The sequence below is a fragment of the Netta rufina genome (assembly GCF_964035555.1).
Source record: "Netta rufina genome assembly, chromosome: 2".
Taxonomy (NCBI): Eukaryota; Metazoa; Chordata; class Aves; order Anseriformes; family Anatidae; genus Netta; species Netta rufina.
In genome coordinates, this window is record NC_140124.1 from 123,379,333 (window position 1) to 123,400,016 (window position 20,684).

Genomic DNA, 20,684 nt, shown 5'->3' on the forward strand with positions numbered 1-20,684 from the left:
CCGCGTCCCCGTCCCCGTCCCCTTCCCCGCTGCGGGGCCCGCCGGAGCCGCAGAGGGCGCTGCCGGCTCCCGGCCGCCGCTTTCCGGGGAGGCGGCGACGGGAGCTGAGGGCTGCCGCCGGTGAGCGGGGCGGTGGGGAACGGGGAACGGGCACCGAGCACCGGGCACCCCCCCGGGGGTGGTTTTATGGGGCCGGGGAGCCGAGGAGGGCTCGGGCGGCCCCGGTGGGGGGCAGCGAGCCCCGGGCGGCTTCCCGGGGGGAGCCGCTGCCTGCGCGGCCGTTGCCTGACAACGGGGCGCCACCCCGCAGCGCCTCAGCGTGCCCCGGGCAGGGTCCGGTTTGCTTTGCTTTGTTTTATTTTGTCTTATTTTGTTTTGTTTTGTTTTCTTTGGGTTGGGTTTGTTTTGTTTTGGTTTTGGTTGGGGTGGCAGCAGCAGGCCGAGGGAGGGGGGAGAGGCGTTGCGCCGAGCTGCCGCGGGGGGAGAAGTGAAGCTCTTCCTCACCCAGAAGGTTTCCCCAAATCTCCTTCTTTTCGGCCCAAAAGGCGGGTTCTGGAGGAGGCAAACTCGTAGGGTGAGAGGAGGTAAACCGGTGAGGCTCGCCGGCGTGGTGCGTTGGTCATTAATGCCCTTCGTAGTTGCGAAACACCTCGTTTTTAATCGGAGTTTATTCGTGAGCATCCAGACCGTGGGTGTTTTGTGCTTTTTCAGATAAGAATCAGAAAGAAAGGAAGGTGAGAGACGCAAAACCCACTCTTCTGACAGCGAGAGGTTCTTCTGCGTGCTACTCAAAGGGAGGAGAGAGAAGCAGCCAGTGCTGCCTGGCCTTAGCGTTCAGGAGGCTCAGGGAAAGCTTTAAAAAATATTTCTGAGTGAAGCAATTATGAGGCCACGTAACCTGTAAGTAGAATTACTACACATGACATATAGCAGCTTCTTTGAAACACTTCACTCCCCTGCTGCCCTTGCTGCAGTTTATTTATATGGAAGGGAATTGCCACTTGTCTGGCTTTCCCGATGCACAAAGTAGACAGGATCTGCCCAATGACATGGGCTGATTTCAAGTCTTCTGCCCTTGCTTTCTTGAGCAAACACAAGAGGAAGAAAGAGTAAAAAGGTGATATTTCTTTAGGTGATAAAATAGATGCACAGTATGCAAACAGGTACAACACACACAAAATAATACATATGCTAATAGGTGGTTTGAATGTCCTGAATGCAGACATACATTATTAATTGTGTTTGGGTGTAGATCCAATATCCATCTCTGTTCAAACTTGAACTCTGTTCAAACTCTTGAATGTCTGTGTGCTTTCCACTCCCTGGTGTATTTGACCAAGTTGAAGTCTATGTAGCTGGCTTTGTAATTATTTGGAGTTGCTTTTATGAAACAATACAATTTAAAAGAAGTAGGCCATGAAAAAATGAATTTATATCTTCTTGAAAGTTAAAATATATAAAATATATGTTTTCTTGGGGGCTTTTTCCAACACTAGTTGAATAAATAGTATATTTAATGTAATTTTCATTTGAATCATACAGTGTTTTGCAAGTGAAAACGCAAGTTTTAAACTGACAGATTTTTGCTGTCAAAAATCTATACTTTGAATAGTATTTACAAAAATGCTGTTTTCCAAAAAAAACAATGAAAAATCTGTTGTTTGCACCTAGTAATTTTGGGGACTTGCAGTTTATTGTTAGGTTTTCACGTGGTCTCACTTTCCCTTCTGTTCTGCACACGTGCCCAACAAGCAAGCAATGCCTTCAAACTTAGTTTTGAGCCTGCTACTTTTGCTGGTAATAATTGCAGGGGTCTAGAAATTCACACAGTCCATTCAGACACCTTGCTGGACTGAAAATAGACTATTTTATTTAGAGGTGAATTGGTTTTAAGGTGGCGGGCTCTACCTCACTCAGTTTCTGCAGTCATATGAGGCCAGTTTGAAATTAATAGTTCACTGTGAATTTAGCACAGTAGCCTTCAATGTAGTTCATTGCGTAACTGGGGGCTGTGATAGCACTCTTTTCAGATAGAAATATATAACTTCTAATTTTTTACTCTTATTAATCAGGATCTCTTTGCTTGATACAGTAGGTCATAAAAATATAATTATTCAGTAAGATATTTGCTTATGTATGTTTTCTGAACTCAGCAATGTGTCACATTCCAATTGTCAGTGCTTTGCTGATAATATATAAGAAAAGGTCTTATTTTTTTCTTTCTTTTTCATTCTCTATCAGCATAATACACTCTTTTCACATATCTCAAAGTTTCCACTCGTGCATGTTGTAGGAAAATGAAGCAGAAGGATGTAAGACATAAAACATCTAGGTATTTTCTGAGATGCATTTGGCCACTTTTCCTTGTTACTTAGCAGGTGTGCTGGACCATCGGTGTTGTAGCGTTAGTTGTCTTAGTGTTCTTTAAGGCCTGGAGTTGTGAGCTTTCTTCATGTCAGCTGAATGTGTAGTTCAACTTCAAAACACAAGGACAAAATAGTTAGGGCATTATATTGCTCTTATAAGCAATATGAAAAAAAGTGTGGAGTGCTACAATATTCGTTGTGTTCCTCGTGCCAGATAGAAACAATGCTGCAAATATTCCTTTCCTTATGTAATAGCTCAGGTTAGGTTTGGTACGGTACCATTCTAATATGAATGTTAGTGTAAATAGAGATTAAAAATTCAGACTTTGGAGTCACTGAGCCTTTGGGAAGTCTTTCTCACAGTGCCTCCTCCACACAGTAATTTATTTTCCTGTTGGTGGGTAAGTGATGGTACCAGCTTGTAAGCTGTTTAATATGACAAGTTGTTTTTTTCCATTCATAACAGGTTTTTCATTACTCTTATGTAACTTAATAGGCTAAATAAAAGTCATCAGTGCCTGGAAACTTATTTTCTTTCAGATTTCTTTTATCTGTTATCACTATTCAAAACTAATGAGATTAAAGATTTAGGACAAATCAGATGGGGGAAATTTATTTTTGGATTTGCTTGTCCTGTATTATCACTAGGAGTTGTAAATAGGCTGTCCTAGTTCTGCCTCCTTTGTAACAATGTTAAATTTCATATTATGAATCAAAAAGAGCACTAATGTAAGACACAAAGTTTAAACCAGATGTATTCCTTAAATTCAAGTAATTGCGTATTAGCTTCATTTATCTGCAGAGGTTTTGACATTTTCTCTTCATCTTATTTTTCATAGAAAACATTTATATTATCCTCCCTGAACACATTATTCTATGTTTTTCTATTTAGTGTCTTATTCTGCTGGGCTTTGTGTCTGCGTTTTTTCATTTCCTTGATTTTCTTCCTGAAAGTGTCTCCTAATATGTTCTTATCATTGGCTTATTGCTTATTTCATATGATCTATAAGCTTTAGGAGATACTGAATTAGCCTTAATAAAACTGCTCTTCAGTCTGTACTTAGATACTGGATGTGATGGGATTGCTTCCTAAGACCTTCCTAAGCCAATGCTGGAGTTGTGTGGTTAGCATTAGAGGGATGTAAGGGTCTTAATTTTCTTCTCAGCTCCATTCTTCCTTTAAATGTAAAATATAACAGATTTTTTTTTATATCCATAGGCTTAGTTTCACATGACTTCTCCAGTGGAGTTGGTGAAAAAGCTGAGTGGAGATTAGGATGAGTGGGCTTCTGTGCAGTGAATCTTCTTTTTTCTTTTTTCTTTCTTTCCCATGGTTACTTAGCAAGCAGTTTTACAGTACTTCTCCTTCTGATAAGGCTGTCTAAACAAAGGATATTTGAAGTCTTTGTGCATGCCCTAGCTTCTGTGCCATTCCATTTTCATTATTTCTAGTTGCATTGATTTTTATTATCGGGTTATCTAGAGGCAGCAGTGTACAGTAATACAGTGCTAAAATTTCAGCTCTGAAGAGCTTTCAAGTTGCATAGGCAAGATGCACAAGTAATGGAAGAGAGGTAATCAGCTGTTTCCCCAGTACATGTTTTATTACAGATGAGTGGCTTGTCTGATTGTAAGGCAATGCTGATGATATCCATATTACAATTAGTGTAGAATAGTAGCTGTTCTTATTACCTTTGCTGTTTTATTGATGCAGAAGGTAACAATACACTGTCAGCTCCAAAAGATTAGAGAAATATCTTCAGACATCATGATTCCTGATTTTACTTTTTTTTTTTTCTGGTGAAACATCAAGTAATATCCTCCATAGATGGGTTTCGTAAGTCTGTTGTTTATTTAACCCAGCAAAGATCTGAGGGCAATACATGAGCATAACTTAACTACTGCCTTAAGCAACTGTAACAGAGCTTTAAGTTTCTGCTGTTCTGACACAGATGCCTTGTTCTTTGTTGTTTCTATAATCTTAGAAATGATGGCAGAAGATTTAGAAAAATTCATTGAAGATCAGAAGGCCAAGTTGGCACAAGATAAGGCAGAACTTGAAAATGATCCACCGTATATGGAAATAAGGGTAAGAGGATTAAATAGCTTCACTTAATTTAAACGCGTTTTGAAGGTCTTGATTTAAGTTTGCTTTTACTATGCTCTTAAAATTGTATTTGTTGTTAAAGTATATACTAAAGATCTGTCTAGGCAAAGACAATTCTACTATAAATGCTCTGTATCTGCATTTATGTAGATTTTTTAAAATGTGTGTGCCACCAGGCATACACAATAACATTTTTTTTTTTTTTAAACAAGTGGGAAAACTCTTGTAAATGCTTATTGTTCTTCCTTTCCCCTGCAGTGGAGTTGACGAGCAGGGAACTGCTTTCTGCCCACTCACAAGAATGGGTGGTGGGATGGAAGGTGAAAATAGTCTCAACATTTCTGATAAGTCAACTAGGAAATTATAAAAGTTAAATTATTTAATACAATCAGTTCAACAAAATCTGTCCTTAGCATGATTTTCCTAACAGAAAGTTTAGTAACTAATTCTAAAGCTATAAAGATGTTGTAATTTGCAGATCCCTGTTGTGTAATAGTGCCAGTACTTGGTAAAACGTTGCACCTGAATTATTTAGCTACAACATCTCTTAGCTAGCTGGAATTAAGTCCTCTGTTTAAAATAACTAAATAAATATGCTTTTGGGGACTTGTCTCTTTTGCCTCCTGTTCGACTCAGCCCCAAAGTGTGAGCTTTTAACAGCAATTATCATATTCAATTCCTGGTTTTGTTTCATCAGAAGGTTATGGAAATTTATTTCCCTGTGTATGGGTAATGTAAGTATTTTTACCTAATTATAATACTTTTCTCAAAAAAGTTAATTCTTAGGGGGCTGTTGGACTTCATTTTTGCGTCCTCTGCTCAGAGCAAGTTTAAGGAGAAAGAGAGTGTTTCCAGCCTATAGTTTGATAAAGTCTTAAGCTATGTGATGGAAACATAGTTAAAGGGAGCAGATACTTTCATCTTGCCCTGTAATACATTGCAATTCTTTTTTGTTTTCAGGCAGAATGCAATACATCAATTCTTCCTGCACAGGAAACAGAGACAGTATGTGTAAGCTGTGAAAACATTGTGGAAGTATATTTTAGAGTGGTTTATGACATGCAACTTACTGAAGTTATCACTTAACCTGTGATATAGAGGAAAAACTACTTTTTTGATAGTATCAGTGAAATTTATAAGCTGTTCTGTATGTTGCTATCCAACATTGTTTTCAATATTTCTATTCTCAAGTGCTAATAATTATGTTAATAATGTTGTTTTTATGTGTTGTTTCTTTCACTTTGTGATGATACAAACTTTTTTTTATTTTTCCAGAATAAGGAATCTGAGAAGCTTTCTGAGACTAGCAAAATGTTAATCTCCATGTCTAAAGAAAATATACCTCCAAATAGTCAACAGAACTGTCCTTTAGGTATAGTATATAATTTTTGTCTGTCTTCAGGGTTTCAATAGCATTTGACTACCTTTGAGAATTTTTGGAAGGGAATTACTGCTTTGGATTTTTAATTATAAGAAGTTCATTATAATTGAAGTGCTTACGAATTCTTTATTCTTCCAAATGTCTTGGGATTGTGTGGCTTTTTGTTTTTGTATTTAATTAGTTTTTCTGAGATTTGAATAAGGAAAATATGCCAAATACTTTTTTTTTTTTTTTTTTTCCACCTTCTTGTAAAGGTAGCTCTGTTTAAAAAACAAGACCAAAAATTGGTTGCTCGTCTACAGTAGATAATCTGTTTATTTCCTGTTATGTTTTGGGTACTTGGAGGAAAAGCTGTGGAAGTCCATCTTTCATACAGACCATCAGCTTGCTGCCAAAGGGTTCTTTCTTTCTCTGTGCTTTGTGCCAGAGAAGCAAGCATAGCTTTTCTTTCAGCCTCGAAGCTTAAGAGGCCCACTCCAACTTGGCTAAAACAAACACAGTTAAATTAATTTTTCTTTTAAATGCTAAATGCCTTTTAAACTTCTAGGCTTAGAGTACTAAACTGGTTTTGTTGCTTTTATAAGAAGAAAAAGTTGTAATGTAGTTACGCATTATCCAAGGAAAGAATAAGCACTGAGTTTTGGCTGAAGTCTAAACTAGTGAAATGTTTAGATTTGTTTTGCGGCTGTGCTGTGACTAGACAGTTTAATCACCGTTTTCTTTAAAAATACGTATTGTCTCATTTTCTTTCTTTTCTCTGTGTCCTTTGTGACTTCTGTTTGAAAATGTGTCTTGGTGTTCGTTTCTCTATTTTATTCTGTATTGCGACAGCCTTGCTTTCTTGTCAAACCATCTGCTTTCTTTAGGCACCGCTACTTTTCCTTTGTTACAGTTGTAGCTCAGGTTTGTTCTGACAGCTGTTGTGTATCCTCCTCCTTGTTGCGTGGTAACTCTTTTCTTTCCTATGTAGACTCTTTGGCTTTGTACCGTTAATTTCCATACTGTATTTCTGGTGTAATTCTGCAGCATCCAGTAAAAGATTTTCTTTTATTTTAAAGAACATGTGTCAATGGATGTTTGATGTTATTAACATAATACCAATCTAATCTTTTAAATAAGTACTCCTACTACGCTTAATGTTATGTCCTTTCTATAATTTTAACAGAATTTGTTACCAGAAACGCTCATGCCTTAATTTAAAAAGGGAGCTGAATGTTTGAATATGAGGGTTTGAACTGGTCTTAGGTGCATAAATAAAGCCATCTCTTTTATGAAGATGTATAATTGGAACTTCTGGCCATCAGCAAGACAAGCTCTTCTAAAACCTTTACAGGAAAAATTCACTAAAAATGACCTGAAATGATAAATGAATATTATTTGCTGCCAGAATTCATAATTGATAGACTTGGTTAGAGGACAAAACACTCTAATAGTGTCTGCCTTACATTTTGGACAGTTTTATTTTGATCAGCAGGTTAGTCCAGGTGGTGATATTTCTTTGCTTAACTGTGGGAAAACACAATGTGGAAGACAGAACACAGCAGGCAGTGCTCTGCTTTTGTATCCCAATGGCTGTGACAGGCCACTGCATATCAGGCTAGTTTAATATTAAAATAATTTTCTCTCTTGTTGGAGGTCCATCATAACACACACCATGATGTGTTTAGTATTATAAATTGTTTTTTTTTATGTTGATATCTAAATATGTTAATGCACAATGAAATATTACAGGTGAGGGACATTCAAGTGATCTTAAATGAAAAGCAGCAAGTAGGTATTGCTATAATAATCATTTGGATGCTGACCACGCTGGGTTATTAGTGGATTGTTATTAGTGTTATTGGCTGGTTCTGGATTAAAGCAATGTAATTTCCTTTGGGTTAAGTTAGATAGGAGCTTGTTCCATGTTACTGCTATAGATCTAACAGTACATATGAGAAGCTGGCAGAATTGAGTGGGGTTGTTCAGCACAGTTATTTCTCAACATATTAAATGCATGCAAACTTTTATGTGAAAATGCATTTGAAATCTTAACATTTTCCAAAAAAAAAAAAAAAAAGTTCAATATGAGTGTGTGCAGTTAATGGAATGTGAAATAAATACAGTAAATAGAGTAGACGAAAGCAGAAAACTATTGAAAAGTAAAATATCTCCTAACAAAAGAATTCAGATAGAAACGCACACAAGTTTAGGATGAACGTTTGTGAAATGGAGTATTTTTGCCCTGCTAGCCTATCTCCCTTAACTTTTTGAAGTAGGTATTTCTCAGCTATCTCATAAATAGGTGAGATAATTGTCTTATAATTGTCTTCTCAGTGCTTTCCTGATGGCCAACCAAAAAGGTCTGCTGTAATAAAATGAGCTTTAAACCATTTTTATTTGAATCGAAGCACCTGCTTCTCACTTCTTTTTTTGTACTGTATTTTACTGGGTTCTTTGAGGTTACCACTAACCTTGAAAATTCCTCTTTTCCCTCTCAGTCCCTGCTACTTGTTTTTACAAAGACCACAAGAAATAGAAATGCTTTCAGTGAAACATCAGGCAATTAAAAAAACAGTCGCAACCTGTTTCTTGTGTGGTTTTCTGGAATTCGCTAGGTGTCTGTGGGGAGTGGTGAAAATTTCAGCAGAAGTGGCCTTCTCAGGCAGAGGGTGTTTCTTATAAAGTAGTTCAAAATGTATTTTGGGAACAACAAACAACTTCCCCAACATTATATTTTAAGAGTGCAGCTTTTACAAGACAGTAACCTTGGAAATGTACTAAATGTATGTTTTGGGCCTGTTACAATAAAAACACTGAAGTGGGAAGAAGTGAATTAAGAAACCACACAGATTTCATGTGTTTTGTGCTGAAGGAGCAGCTTGTTGCTTTCTGGTTGCTAAGTTTGTTGTATCTTGTGTGGTAAGCAGTGCTTAAAATATCAGAGTAATTTAAGAAGTAACATATCAAATAAAAGAGATTCCTTTGAAACATATGTCGCTAAAAGAAACTATGTAAAATAACCTGAATATTGTAGATAGTTACCCTATTCAAGTTATGTTGCTTGTTTTTTTAGTGGGGAGAAAAAAAATGCAAGGATTAGAGAGAAAACTAGCATCCAAAAAAACGATCCGTTCTTCTAGAATGCATAGAATGCTTTCCACCTAAGTAGTCATACAGAGATGTTTTTTATTTCAGTTGTTTTTTAATTTCTGGTTGTATATTTTTTTTTTTATTGCTCATGTCTAACAAAAATCCAGATGTGTCTTTTGCATTATGTGCTTTGTATTGATACCAAATAGTATGATAATAATATTTAAGAGTTAAACTTTCAGGTGACTATGGCTTGAGTTTACCTCTTGGAGAAGAATATGAACGAAAAAAACATAAACTAAAAGAGGAACTTCGGCAAGATTATAGGCGATATCTTTCTCAGGTAAAGGTTCTTGTCTGGTTGCCTGAGTTTAATGAGTCTTTTACAATGACTCTCTCATTTTAATTGAATATAACAGAACAAAATTGTGGAGAATCTTTATAAGAAGTCACTTGTTATGAATGATGGCTGCTTTAGAAAAGTTTTTGAGTAAAAGTAATTTCAAAATGTCACCACTAGGAACAGTTAAGTATTTTAGTCTTCTACAGGTCTCATTGCTATGAGATTACATATTACACAGTGCTTTTTATTCTGAATTCCTTTATTTGTCTCTTTACTTCTTTTGTAGTTTCTTAAGAATTTAAAATATCATTTGTTACTTCCTCGAATATTCTGTGGTCTGTAAATCAGCTAAGGATATTGCTGTAATCAGTGTGACTCCATTTCCTGGCTTCATTTCAGTTTTAGAAATAAAATAACTTTGATGCTCTGCTTAGCAGAACTTATTATATGCAACGATAGTAATTTAAAACTGAAAGGGTATGAAATGAAATGTCATAATCTTGGGAATATTCCCTATCGCTTCTTAATGTACCAGATCTTAGTCAATCAGGAAAAACAAATCAGGAAGCAAGTAATTTCTGTTGGAAAATGCTTATTATTGGTGCCTTTAGTTCTTAAAATGAAAGAATGGATCTGGTCTAAGAAAAGAATTATTTATTGCAAATTCAAATATTCTTGAATAAAAGACACTTGTTGAATAGTATCTTTTCCCTGACTTTTAGGGTATTTCACAGGCAAAAAGAAAGGTAGGGTGCCTGCAATATCTTGTTTTTCTTTTTTTTTTTTTTTTTTTTTCCTTCAAATTAGTGGCTTTTTGCTTTGTTTGAAAGCTTCATGCTCTTTGAATTTAAAACAAAAATCATTACTTTTTTGTGCTTTGTGTATTTGTGTGCTCTGTAGTGATTATTTGTGATTAACAGCATTGTTTGTGTTGTGCAGAATGATTGCTTATTTATTATTTTCCATTAATATGATTTAAAAACATTTACTGATTGCTCTTTTCCTTTGCAATGGCTATTGTTGCTATCCAATGCTAACTACGCAAAGGTTTATTTTAGTAGACATTTGCTGCAAGGCCTTTTGTAGGTTAGATAGGTGTTATAAGGTCAGATAGCTTTAAGCTGGGATAAAATAATGAGCTCTCAAATATTATAATGCCATTGGAATCAGAGTTACAGCTTTTTCCTTCACTATGGAATCTTGTCAGTGGTGCACAGGAGAGCGGTGGAGCCAGTTATTCATCACCTAGTGGTTCAGAATGCAAGAATAAAATACCAGAGGAACATCTTTATGAGCTTTTTTTTACAATTACAGTAATTTTGTTGTATGTTGTTATACAGTCATGTATATAAGATATTAACTTTCATATTTTTAATGTTGTGTGTCCAGGTTGTTCAGATTAAGCAACTTCAATAAAGGACCAGGAGCTAGTGTGGTGGAAAAACAACCTTCTGTTTTTTTTTTTTTTTTTTTTTTTTGAGCTGTGAAAACATGCCTATGATAGAAATTAACTAGATTAGCACGCACTGACTAACAACAGCAATAACAAAATTAACTGGCTTCTTAACTTTTAATCAAAATGATGCTTACATAATTGTTGCTTCTTGTTTAATCTGAAACTTCAGGTTATTTTCCGAATTAGAATATTGTGTGAAAACCTGAACTGTTTTATAATTCCCACCAAAGTATCCAAATAGCATCATATTTATGTTGACTTTTAGTATTTTATTCTCAACTGAATTTCAGTTTTACAAATTTAGGTATACAAGCTTATTTTTTTGTAAGCTATGAGATAATCTTTTTTTTTTTTTTTTTATTGCATAGAGAGTGAGTGCAACTCTTAGCAGCTCTCACAGTGATATTTTGGTTAGTAACTCACTTAGTTGTGCTTATGTAGAAAATGCAATTTCCATATCAGTTTCTGTGTTTTGGCAAATAACTTTTTAACATCTGAGGTAATCTCTACAGATGTTTGAAGTATGAAAAGAGTTATGGGGTAGAGGCGATTACCGTTCATTTCTTTTTGTCTACTAAAAATACTTAGTTCTCTATTAATTTAGTTTTCTCTGTGTTTGAATATTTGCATAGTTATTAAATCCCTTAGATCTTTTAATGTGAAGTTGTGGAATATAATTTATAGTGTAAATGTACCGGAACAGGTAGAGCTCTTACCTGTTTACATGCCTGTAGGTTTTCAGGCTAAGTTACAGCATAGATAATGGAAGGAAACTTCCATTCTAGTGAAATGCCATAACTAACACATTCCCATCATTGGCCATGCCACAGAAGTAGACGATCTTTTTATTAAATGTAATCAGATTTTATAAAACATTATTTGATCGACTGAGAGTGGCCTGAGGATGCTTTTAGTAAGTGAGTGGTGTACGAAGGAACCACTAGACCTGGAAACGAAGGATGTATTCCAGTATTGATAGGTGTTTGGTTTGAAAGGCTGGTATTTTGACTAGCTGTGCAGCCCTGATTCCAAGCTGTGGCCTGGGGAGCTACACTGATCCACAACACAGTGTGTTCAGCTGGAAGGTCTGTTCTGAAAGTGACTGATGGTCCACAAGGAGCAGCAAGGTTTGGTGATGGATCATTATTATGAAAAGTTTGGCGACTACTGTTGCAGAAAACAGATAGTATCGATACCTATGTATATCAAGTGGTGTCTGTGCTGATATTAGCATGGATTCCATTTGTTAAAATAAGAGGTAGGTGTACATCTGAAGTTAGAGAAGTCAGTTTTTCATCTTAAGTATGGTCATGTCTTGGAAAATTCCTCTAATGCTTGTAATTTTACCCCCCAAATCAGTAATTTTTTGAATATCTGATACACAGGCTACGTAATCCTTGTAATAGTGTATTAACAAAGCCCTTTGCTTTCCATATTCCTTCACTTCATTTTTCTGTTCTGAAAGCATCCTGCATTTTCAGAATGTGAAGCTCATCAGTCTTTTTTCATTAAATCGATCAGATATATTTCAAAAAATATAATTTCTAGCAACTGTTTAGCAATAAGATTTGGTATTTTAAAATATATTGAAGGATGCTTATTGTTTTTTTTAACGTAGAAAAATTACCTGACTACTGGCGAAGTAGATCCTTATACTCAGGGATTATCTCTTCCTATTGATGAGCGAAGGTCTGCCAAGGTGAGTGCCTGGAGGAAATTAAGCTTGTGTATAACCTGAAAGTGAACCCAGATGTTTTAACTGACACAAAATATATTTCTACATAAGATTTTTCATTTTTACATCATTTTTCCAAGTGAACATGTTGGAGGTCATAATTAGAATAATTTTCAGAAACATAGTCTTTAAATATTGATATATTTTTAATACCTATCTGGCTTTTTTAATCCTAGGATACTTCTAGTTTATTTTGTATATAATTAGATGTGTAATTCTATATTGATATCAGCTGGAGGTTTGCTGCTTCTAATTCATACATACAGAGCACTTGCTGTGTTGAAAAGCTCTTGTGGTTGTGCTTGTTCTTTATTCAGCAGTCCATATTGATCAAATAAAAGACGTTGTTCTTATGATTATGTACACTTTTCTAATTTGTTACCCTTCGTAGTGCAGTCTGGGGATAAGATCAATTTTCTACAGTGATACTACTGTCACTTCCTATCAGAACAAAAAGAAGTATTCTTTCTGCTATACACAACTTGTTTTGATTTCTTCCTTTGCACACTGCCTGCTTAATCTTGTGTCATTTTTCTTTTTGTACAAATAAATCCAAGAATCTAAATAAAAGCTGATCTTTTATCTCACATATTGCCTGCTGTTAATATAAGTGTCTTCTCACTTTCTGTTTTTCTTTGAGCTTACGTGTATTGGTGCGTTTTGAGAAAAGCACGTGTTCTCTCTCTGCGTTTAGCCCCTTTTGATCTCCCTGAGATTTCTTATCAGTTTATAGTCTTCTTTTCCTATGTTGGAGAAAGATATCAGGCAGAACAGTCTCTCTGTTGGTGGAGGTTAGTTATGAAGATGCAATATGCATGTGTGGAATTTATTAACATCTATTCTATTCTTCTGATGCATCGTACGATTCATTGAAAGCCTAAATAAGTCTTACAGGAGTCACTCTGCTCTTTCTGCCCTCACACAGTTTGCTTTATATTCCCTGTTCCTTTCTTGTGCTCTCTTGGAAATTGATCCAGGAAGTTGAATCAGCAGAAACATAATTTATTAAATAATTTTGCTGATTCAGTATGTAATGATCAGTGAAACTCTAGTTGAGATGCAAGAAAAAGAGAAACTGTTTCTGGATGAGGACTGCACTGTTGCACTTTTAATCTATAGCTATCTATTTTTAAACCTCCGCTGCTTTGGAATTGCATTCTTACTCTGTGTTTGGGGTGACGCAGTCACTGTAATACGGCACAAGACTTGTTAGGGAACGTGTTGGTCCTGCCCTTGCTGTGCTTATTTGTTCTTTCTGCCTCTCTTGTGCTGGCAATAATGTTTGGCCATATGAGGAGCCACATGATATCTCAAACAAATGAAAACTACTGTTATGAAAAAGCCTCAAATCCCAAAATGTATTAGTGTTTAAACAAGGGAGGCAGCGAGAATGAAATGCCCTGGAAAGGGGAAGCATGCGGTTTTGTGCCAAGCTTATGCTGAGTTTAACTTGGCTTCAAGTCCTTCTGAACTTTGTGTTAACCCTTGTTGACAAAACAGTGAACAATAAAGTATCTTAATTTTGTGGAAATTAAAGACATATCTGGACTTGGAACATGTCTGATCTTTGGTTTTATATCATAGCTGTTCAACCTTGAGTTAAGATTTTCTGTACAAGCACGTTTTATCTTCTTTATCCATTTATTTATTGCTATTGTAGAAACTAAAAGCTGCCAGAAGATGTCACACTGTGCCCTGCTAAACAGTTAGTGTCTGCACAGATGATGATTAGAGGCTAACACTTGCATCTTTGTTTTCTGTACTTGGTAAAATGTGCCGTCACACAGTGTACCGAATTTTCTGCTGACTGTTTTTGTCAGCTTTTAACCTTTTGAAGACAATGCTAGTTTCTCAGCTGTGGAGAATATCCCTAGGGCAGCTTTCATAACTGTCCTCAAGTTTTACATTGTCAGTGTCAGAAACCCATTGGACACAAAGATTGAAATGAGCCATTTTTGGGGAGCATTGGTTTTATTTGTAAAACTATTACTAAGCTGGTATTTCTATGCTGATGGAGGTATAAATTCTTTTTGTTTGAAAGCTGGTCATGGGAAAGTAAATTTATACGTAATGTTGAAATTTTTTAATGGCTTTTGCCTTTTATTGGAAAATTCTGCAGTGGAGTGTAGAACATGGTTCATAATACTGTAGTATAATTCTCCTTTTCCTCATTCACATTATACAGGTTGGAATTAGATAGTATAAGAGATGCCCCTTGCTCTGAACATAAAGTACCAGTATCAGAAAACAATCCAAATTAAAGGTTGTTCTCCCTGAAGACTGGTATATTTCTTAATATAGTAAGTTATTAGTGTACAATTCCTGCGTATTTTTAGACCTGAGCCAGCTGTTTATAATGTCACCTTGCAAAAACAGCTAATAATTCTTGCACAAGGTGAAGACTGATTTTTTTTTTTTTGCATTTTTGACACTTCTTGCAGTCAGCTTAACTGCTCATTTAAATTTGACAGTTCAAATTATATCCTAAGCTCTAGTTGACACATCTTGTCTGTACGTGTATTTGTTGTCTTGTTTTAATTGAGTGGGGCAAGTGACAACTAATCCGAGCATAAAAAATGGTGTGTTTTAAAATCACCTTTAAATACATTCATATTCACAATTAGGAATTAACTTCTGATTTCCAAAGAACTAAGGCTCCAAAACAATTTTGGAATAGATGTAGCAGGAGGAAACCTACCTGGTTTTGAGGTGCAACTTGATACACAGTGTTACTGGGGACTAGACTTCGTGTCCAGGAAGCTACCTTATGCTCTGGAGATCTCAAATTAAGAGCAAGTACTATGTGCTGATAATGAACAGCCCACCCCCCAAAGCAATTCAAGTCCTATTTGTGCATTGCAAAGAAGAGGAGGGGGGTTTACAGCTTGCTTGTATTCATTTAATACCGTACTGTGAAGTTAAAAGCTACTTCTCAAAGTGCAAAATTATGATTTACTTCTCAATGTCTGTTTTAGGAGAAACTACGGCTTGAAAGAAACAAGGAGTACAATCAATATCTCAGGGATAAAGAAGAATGGAATGAAAAGATAAGGAAATTAGGGAAGAAAAACACAGAGGTAATACAATTCTACTTATATTGATACAAAAGAGAGCATAAATGATCTTGCTGGTTGTTTTGTCATTGACTAAGGCATACAAAGTAAGATAAAAGAAGCAAAAAACATTGTTTAATTATGCCACAGCTTTATATGTATCTAAGAAGTCCTGTTTACGAGCCATGCAGTAGAGTTCTTGATTCCTTTAGTCATGTCTGTCTGATAGAAGAGTGCTTTCATTCTCTGCATCTCTGAAGGAATTCCCCAGATTGTTCTTGGTGGTGAAAGTGATGGCCAAGGAAGCTGTCTCTCAGGAAAAAATACAGAGTCCTGCACAGTGCTCCTCAGCTTTTTTTGTAGCTGCCTTTTCCTCAGCCCATGTCCAGTCCATGAGAAAGCAGATTAGATGCTAGCTGTCCAGCATGTGGTGCTGTGCAATTGTGAATCAACAAAAACTCATGAATATAGACTAAGTGCATGCATAATTGAACTCAGATTCTTAGCTGAGGCCTTTCATTTATATGTTGATGTGTTACGATGCCAGGGACAGATTTCTCTTCCAGAGATTCTTAGGTTATAGGCACCCATGAATTTGCCACCATTGCCCCATCCTTAATCTATTAGATCTTAGAGAAGGTCTAATGGCAGCTTTGCTTTTCTTTGTACTTTGTCAGACATGGAAGGGAAGGAGTTCAGACTAAACTTTATCCCCCTTTGCTCACCCCCTAATTACTCAAAATCTCAGGTGGAGGACCTGTAAAGATGCAGCTGTTATTACCCACAGCCCATTTGGTGTTTTTGTTACTGTTAAGCTGTAAATAGGTGCGTTCTCTGCAGAGACCTGTTCTGGTAGAAGAGACTATAACTGCATCCAGTGCTTGGTAGCATCTTAGAGGTTTACACCTGCTTGTTGAGATCCTTGCTTCACCTACTCAGTCACCTCAAACTGATTTAAAATAATTCAAATAGCAGAGGCCTATTAAGCTGAGTTATCCTGACTGAATTAGTGAGTTTGACCTGCACAAACATCTTGGCCCATGGATCTTAGGGAACGGTATTCTCTAGCAGGAGAGAAGTGGCACGTTGCTGCAAGCTTTTTTAGTCATCATGCATGGATCTAGAAGGACTGAATGGACTAAGACTTCATAGACTAAAGGAAACAAAGTGCAGATTTAGTTAATAAAACATTTACGCATAATTGTTGCAAACTTAAAACCAATTATTTCAAGAGACATATACATTTGCACAAGAGGCAGGAAGTTCAGATATTCATTACTTCTTACCTGCTGGTGAAAGTTGTGCTGTGGAGTTAAGAATCTCAGAGCCTGGCTATCTCTGCTGTTTTGTTCAGTACAGTTCTCTTCTTTGCTCTCTGGAAATGCATCTTTCAGTAGGGTGCCCGTGGCCTAATCTTTTTGACTTTGAGTGTTGTTCTTCTCCCACTCTATTTCTAGTTATTGTTTGTAAATGAACACAAATGCATCCTCCATTCTACAGGAAACTACCAATATAGAGAGCACTAATTGTAATCAAACGAGATTTTTTATGTCTACTAAAACAAAGGCTCTCACAACAGCGGTAATCTGGAAGCAATATATTGACCTGAGAAAGCCTCCATGCAGTTTGTTAATTTTAAAATCTTGCATAGAATGTATTTTTTTAAATATACTGTTGCCTTGCTTTAGTGATGGACTGTGATAATATTCAAATTCATCTAATGCAGGTTTGCTCTAAGAATCCCATTTCTTTTTAATATGGGGATTCTTATGCATACGGTACTGTGAGAGCGAAGTGGTTCTGTAATGGAACTTGCATTTGGACTCACAGCAGCTCAGAGTTCATTGCCTTTCTCACAGCAGTTAGCAAGTGCAAATGCTCATGAATTTGTAAGTTCTACCTAGAATAATGTTTGTTATCTGTCTCCAGAAAGATTATTTGCTTATGAGAATGATCTTTCCATCCAAGTGCATTGGAGCATCACATACTTAAAAACTATTTTAATCTGTAAAGACAGCTACAAGACAGTATTTGGGCATCCTTGAGATGCTGGAATTCTGTATCTATTTCCTACTGGCTTATTCAAGGGTTGGAGCACTTTGTAACAGTGAGCCTGAGGAAATAGGTGGCAGAAATGCAGCTTTTGTTTGTATAACCGGGTCTCTGAAGTAGGGGTTCATGCATCTGTTCCCTTTTGCCATCTTTATGCTAGAGATGAAAGATTAGTGTACAGAAATACTACATGACTGTTCCATGGGGAAACCCATGAGAAGAAAAAAAATAGGTTAAGAAGTGGTTAGGTTAAAATGTTGTGCTTGTAGCTGAGGTATCATAAACTTGTCTCAGTGTGGAATAAGGATATATAGTGTTTTGATCAGGTGTGAAAAACGGTTTTTGATTCTTTGTGCCCTTAAATCTGAAGGTCAAATCTGTTACCCTTTGGAGTTTGTAAAAGGCCTGTTCAGGATTCATAGCTATTCTTCTGGAAAATGATAGGTAAGGGAAAGTGTGCTTTCTTTTCTTGAGGAGGGAAAAAAATCATTAGCTTTTAAGTCATTGAGGTATTATTCTTATTGCTTACATCGTGACTCTTCTCCAATACCTATTTAGGGAATGTTTGAGCAAAAACTTGGTTTTGTATTTCTTCAGTGTAATTTGTTTATATTCAAATCTTTTAATTTTTTTTTCCATTAAACAGCGTGAGACGGACAGGAATAAAAAACTTATTGCTGCTACCAAGCTCTGGCCAGAACCGCGTACAGAAGTAGAGCCCTGTAGTACAGCTGCAGAACCTCCCAAGAAAGATGCCTTTACTTCTACAGAAGGTTATGAAGAGCTGCTAAATAAGAGACGGCTGGAGGAAGACAGGTACCACAGGCTAGATGATGAGGTTGAATTAAGAAGTCGATTATTAAGTAAAAGACTTGATGAGGATTTGGATGTTCCCAGTAGAAGACATCGTGGATTTCCTAGTCAATCTGTAATTCCCGTAAGAAGGTATCACAGACTTGATGAGGATCGTGATTTTGATCGAAGATACTACAGAATGGACTATGAACCTGAGATAAGTGAAGAATTTGACCCTAGATTTAGATGTGAAAGCGCTTATGAGAGAAAACCTCCCCGATATTTTTATGCTGAAAGGTATCTTTAACTCTGTTTTCTACTTTATTTCTGTAGTGCTTGTTGACAGCCATGATTTGCTCTCAGTGAAAATTACACAAGATTCACAGGTGAAAGCAGAATTTTTGGTCTTAATTTAAAGAGGACTTCTGTCATAGTTTTTAGAAAAGCATTTAAAAATTGGATCAGTACCTAAGAATATAAATCATACATTAGGTAGGTAGCATTTTATATAGCGTGGTGAGACAAGGGTGCTTGTGAAATTACTTGAGAAAAAGAAACACACAATTTACATAAATATATCTGGTAAATCTACGTATTTCCCAGAGTACAGTAGTGTTTGTTAGCAAGCCTCTGTATTGTGAACCGAAGATAAACATGTATGTCCTCATTTTTACTGTATGTCTTGCTAAATAGCAAGGTCTTTTAGACGTGTAATTGAGTTGAATCCTGATGGTGTTAACTGGTCCTAATCTCAGTAGAAACTACACAATATGAATAACGCATTTAAGGACTGCGCCCAAACCAAGCAAAAGAGAGTGTTAAAGGTAAATCTTATAATAAAGAGCACATAATACTTGGTTTATATTAAATATTCTTTACACTGTGTTAACTGATAGGTCAGTTTGGTTACTTTGACATAAATTATTAATCTTTCTTTTCTAGCTCACTGATTTAAAAAACAAAGAAGTGAGCCTTACCAGTCATTCAGGGTTTGGCAGTCTGGCCACATTAGATTCTTCTGTTGCAAAAACAGGTTCCTTTCAAAAGTGGAAGGGTTGTGGTCTGAAATAGTAACAAACTTGAAACAGGCATGTTTTATACAACTACATTCAAATGAAATAAATCAGTAAAGTTTCCTGTAAATAAACTTTAAATATGTGCTTAAGAGTGTTCATTTGTTCAATTTGCAGTTCTTGGGCTAGCATGGTCTTTTTTTTTCTTCATTTTTTTCCCTTCTTTTTGTTAAGCCTGTTGTCAGAATCATTTTACTGCTGTTTCTTCCGTGAAGGAAACACCAGCATTTCTCCCATGTTAGGGAAAATAACCAATTAACACTTTGAGAAAAAAACAGAAGGCAAATTCTACCACTCAACAGCGTTAAATCCTACGATCACGTTTCATTGTTAATTGCTGGTGGACTGGCTAGATGATCTTTTGAGTCATTGTTTACAGGAATAATTTTCTGGATAGTTTTCTGGATAGTAACTGGAAAAAACAAACCAAACCTCTTCTACTGGAAATGCATTTTCTAAATGGAATGAATCATACTTCTCTTCCAGTTTCAAATAGCAGTCAAGTACAGTTACCTCTGTACAAAAATACCTTTCAACATTCCTTCTCAGCCCTTCTAATGTGAAAGTAAATAAAACCATAAAGAAAAGAAACAAGTAGGTATGGGGAAAATGAAACATCTTGAAGCGTTTCTGAGATGCAGGCTAAGTAAATGGGTTATTTCAGTGTTTCAGATGGTATGCTCAAGTGAGCTTCTTAAAAGCCTGGATTTATTCGTATAGTGCTTCTGAAAGAGACTAGCAAACGGAAGCGGTGGTTAAAGAGATAGCAGGAATCAGATTACCTCTTTCTGCTGAATGCAATTTGGAGAAAAGCGCAAAATGCAAAAATTGCTCTTTTCTGCCAGTGTTATACCATGAGATGGAGAAAAGAAGGTTTTCAGGTGGAGTCATCCCATCCGACAACTTTTCAGAATATCATAATGAAACTGCAGAAGCTTGATTCTGTGTCTAACAAAGGTAGACAAAATGTCCATGTTTTTTCAGAAAAAGGCACTTGCTGTTAAACCTGTTAATTAACATCCAGTAATTACCTGTGTGCCTCTGTTTATGCAATTGGATGTAGAGTCTAATATTGAAATAATGACCAGCTGATAAAGTTTGAGGGCTTACTTTTGTTTCTCAAAGAATGCCTTTTGAGCCAAGGGTAGACAGTATTATCCTGCTTCAAAGTTTACAAGTCCCTGGTTATTCCAAGAACACTGATGCTAATACAAATGTGTGAGACCAATATATCACCAGACACTACATTGC

At 36.3% G+C, this 20,684-nt stretch overlaps 1 protein-coding gene across 1 annotated transcript in view; it reads left to right on the forward strand.

The window, feature by feature from the left end:
• Nucleotides 1–760: 760 nt before the first annotated feature.
• Nucleotides 761–20,684, forward strand: part of CSPP1 (centrosome and spindle pole associated protein 1) — a 58,156-nt gene continuing 38,232 nt past the window's right edge. Inside the window, exons 1-9 of the mRNA XM_084282205.1 lie at nucleotides 761–900; nucleotides 4,352–4,455; nucleotides 5,434–5,478; nucleotides 5,749–5,845; nucleotides 9,169–9,269; nucleotides 9,992–10,015; nucleotides 12,344–12,424; nucleotides 15,436–15,537; nucleotides 18,212–18,657. Coding sequence (XP_084138331.1) covers nucleotides 4,354–4,455; nucleotides 5,434–5,478; nucleotides 5,749–5,845; nucleotides 9,169–9,269; nucleotides 9,992–10,015; nucleotides 12,344–12,424; nucleotides 15,436–15,537; nucleotides 18,212–18,657 — 998 coding nt within the window. The 5' untranslated portion in view covers nucleotides 761–900; nucleotides 4,352–4,353. The remainder of the gene's footprint in view (nucleotides 901–4,351; nucleotides 4,456–5,433; nucleotides 5,479–5,748; nucleotides 5,846–9,168; nucleotides 9,270–9,991; nucleotides 10,016–12,343; nucleotides 12,425–15,435; nucleotides 15,538–18,211; nucleotides 18,658–20,684) is intronic.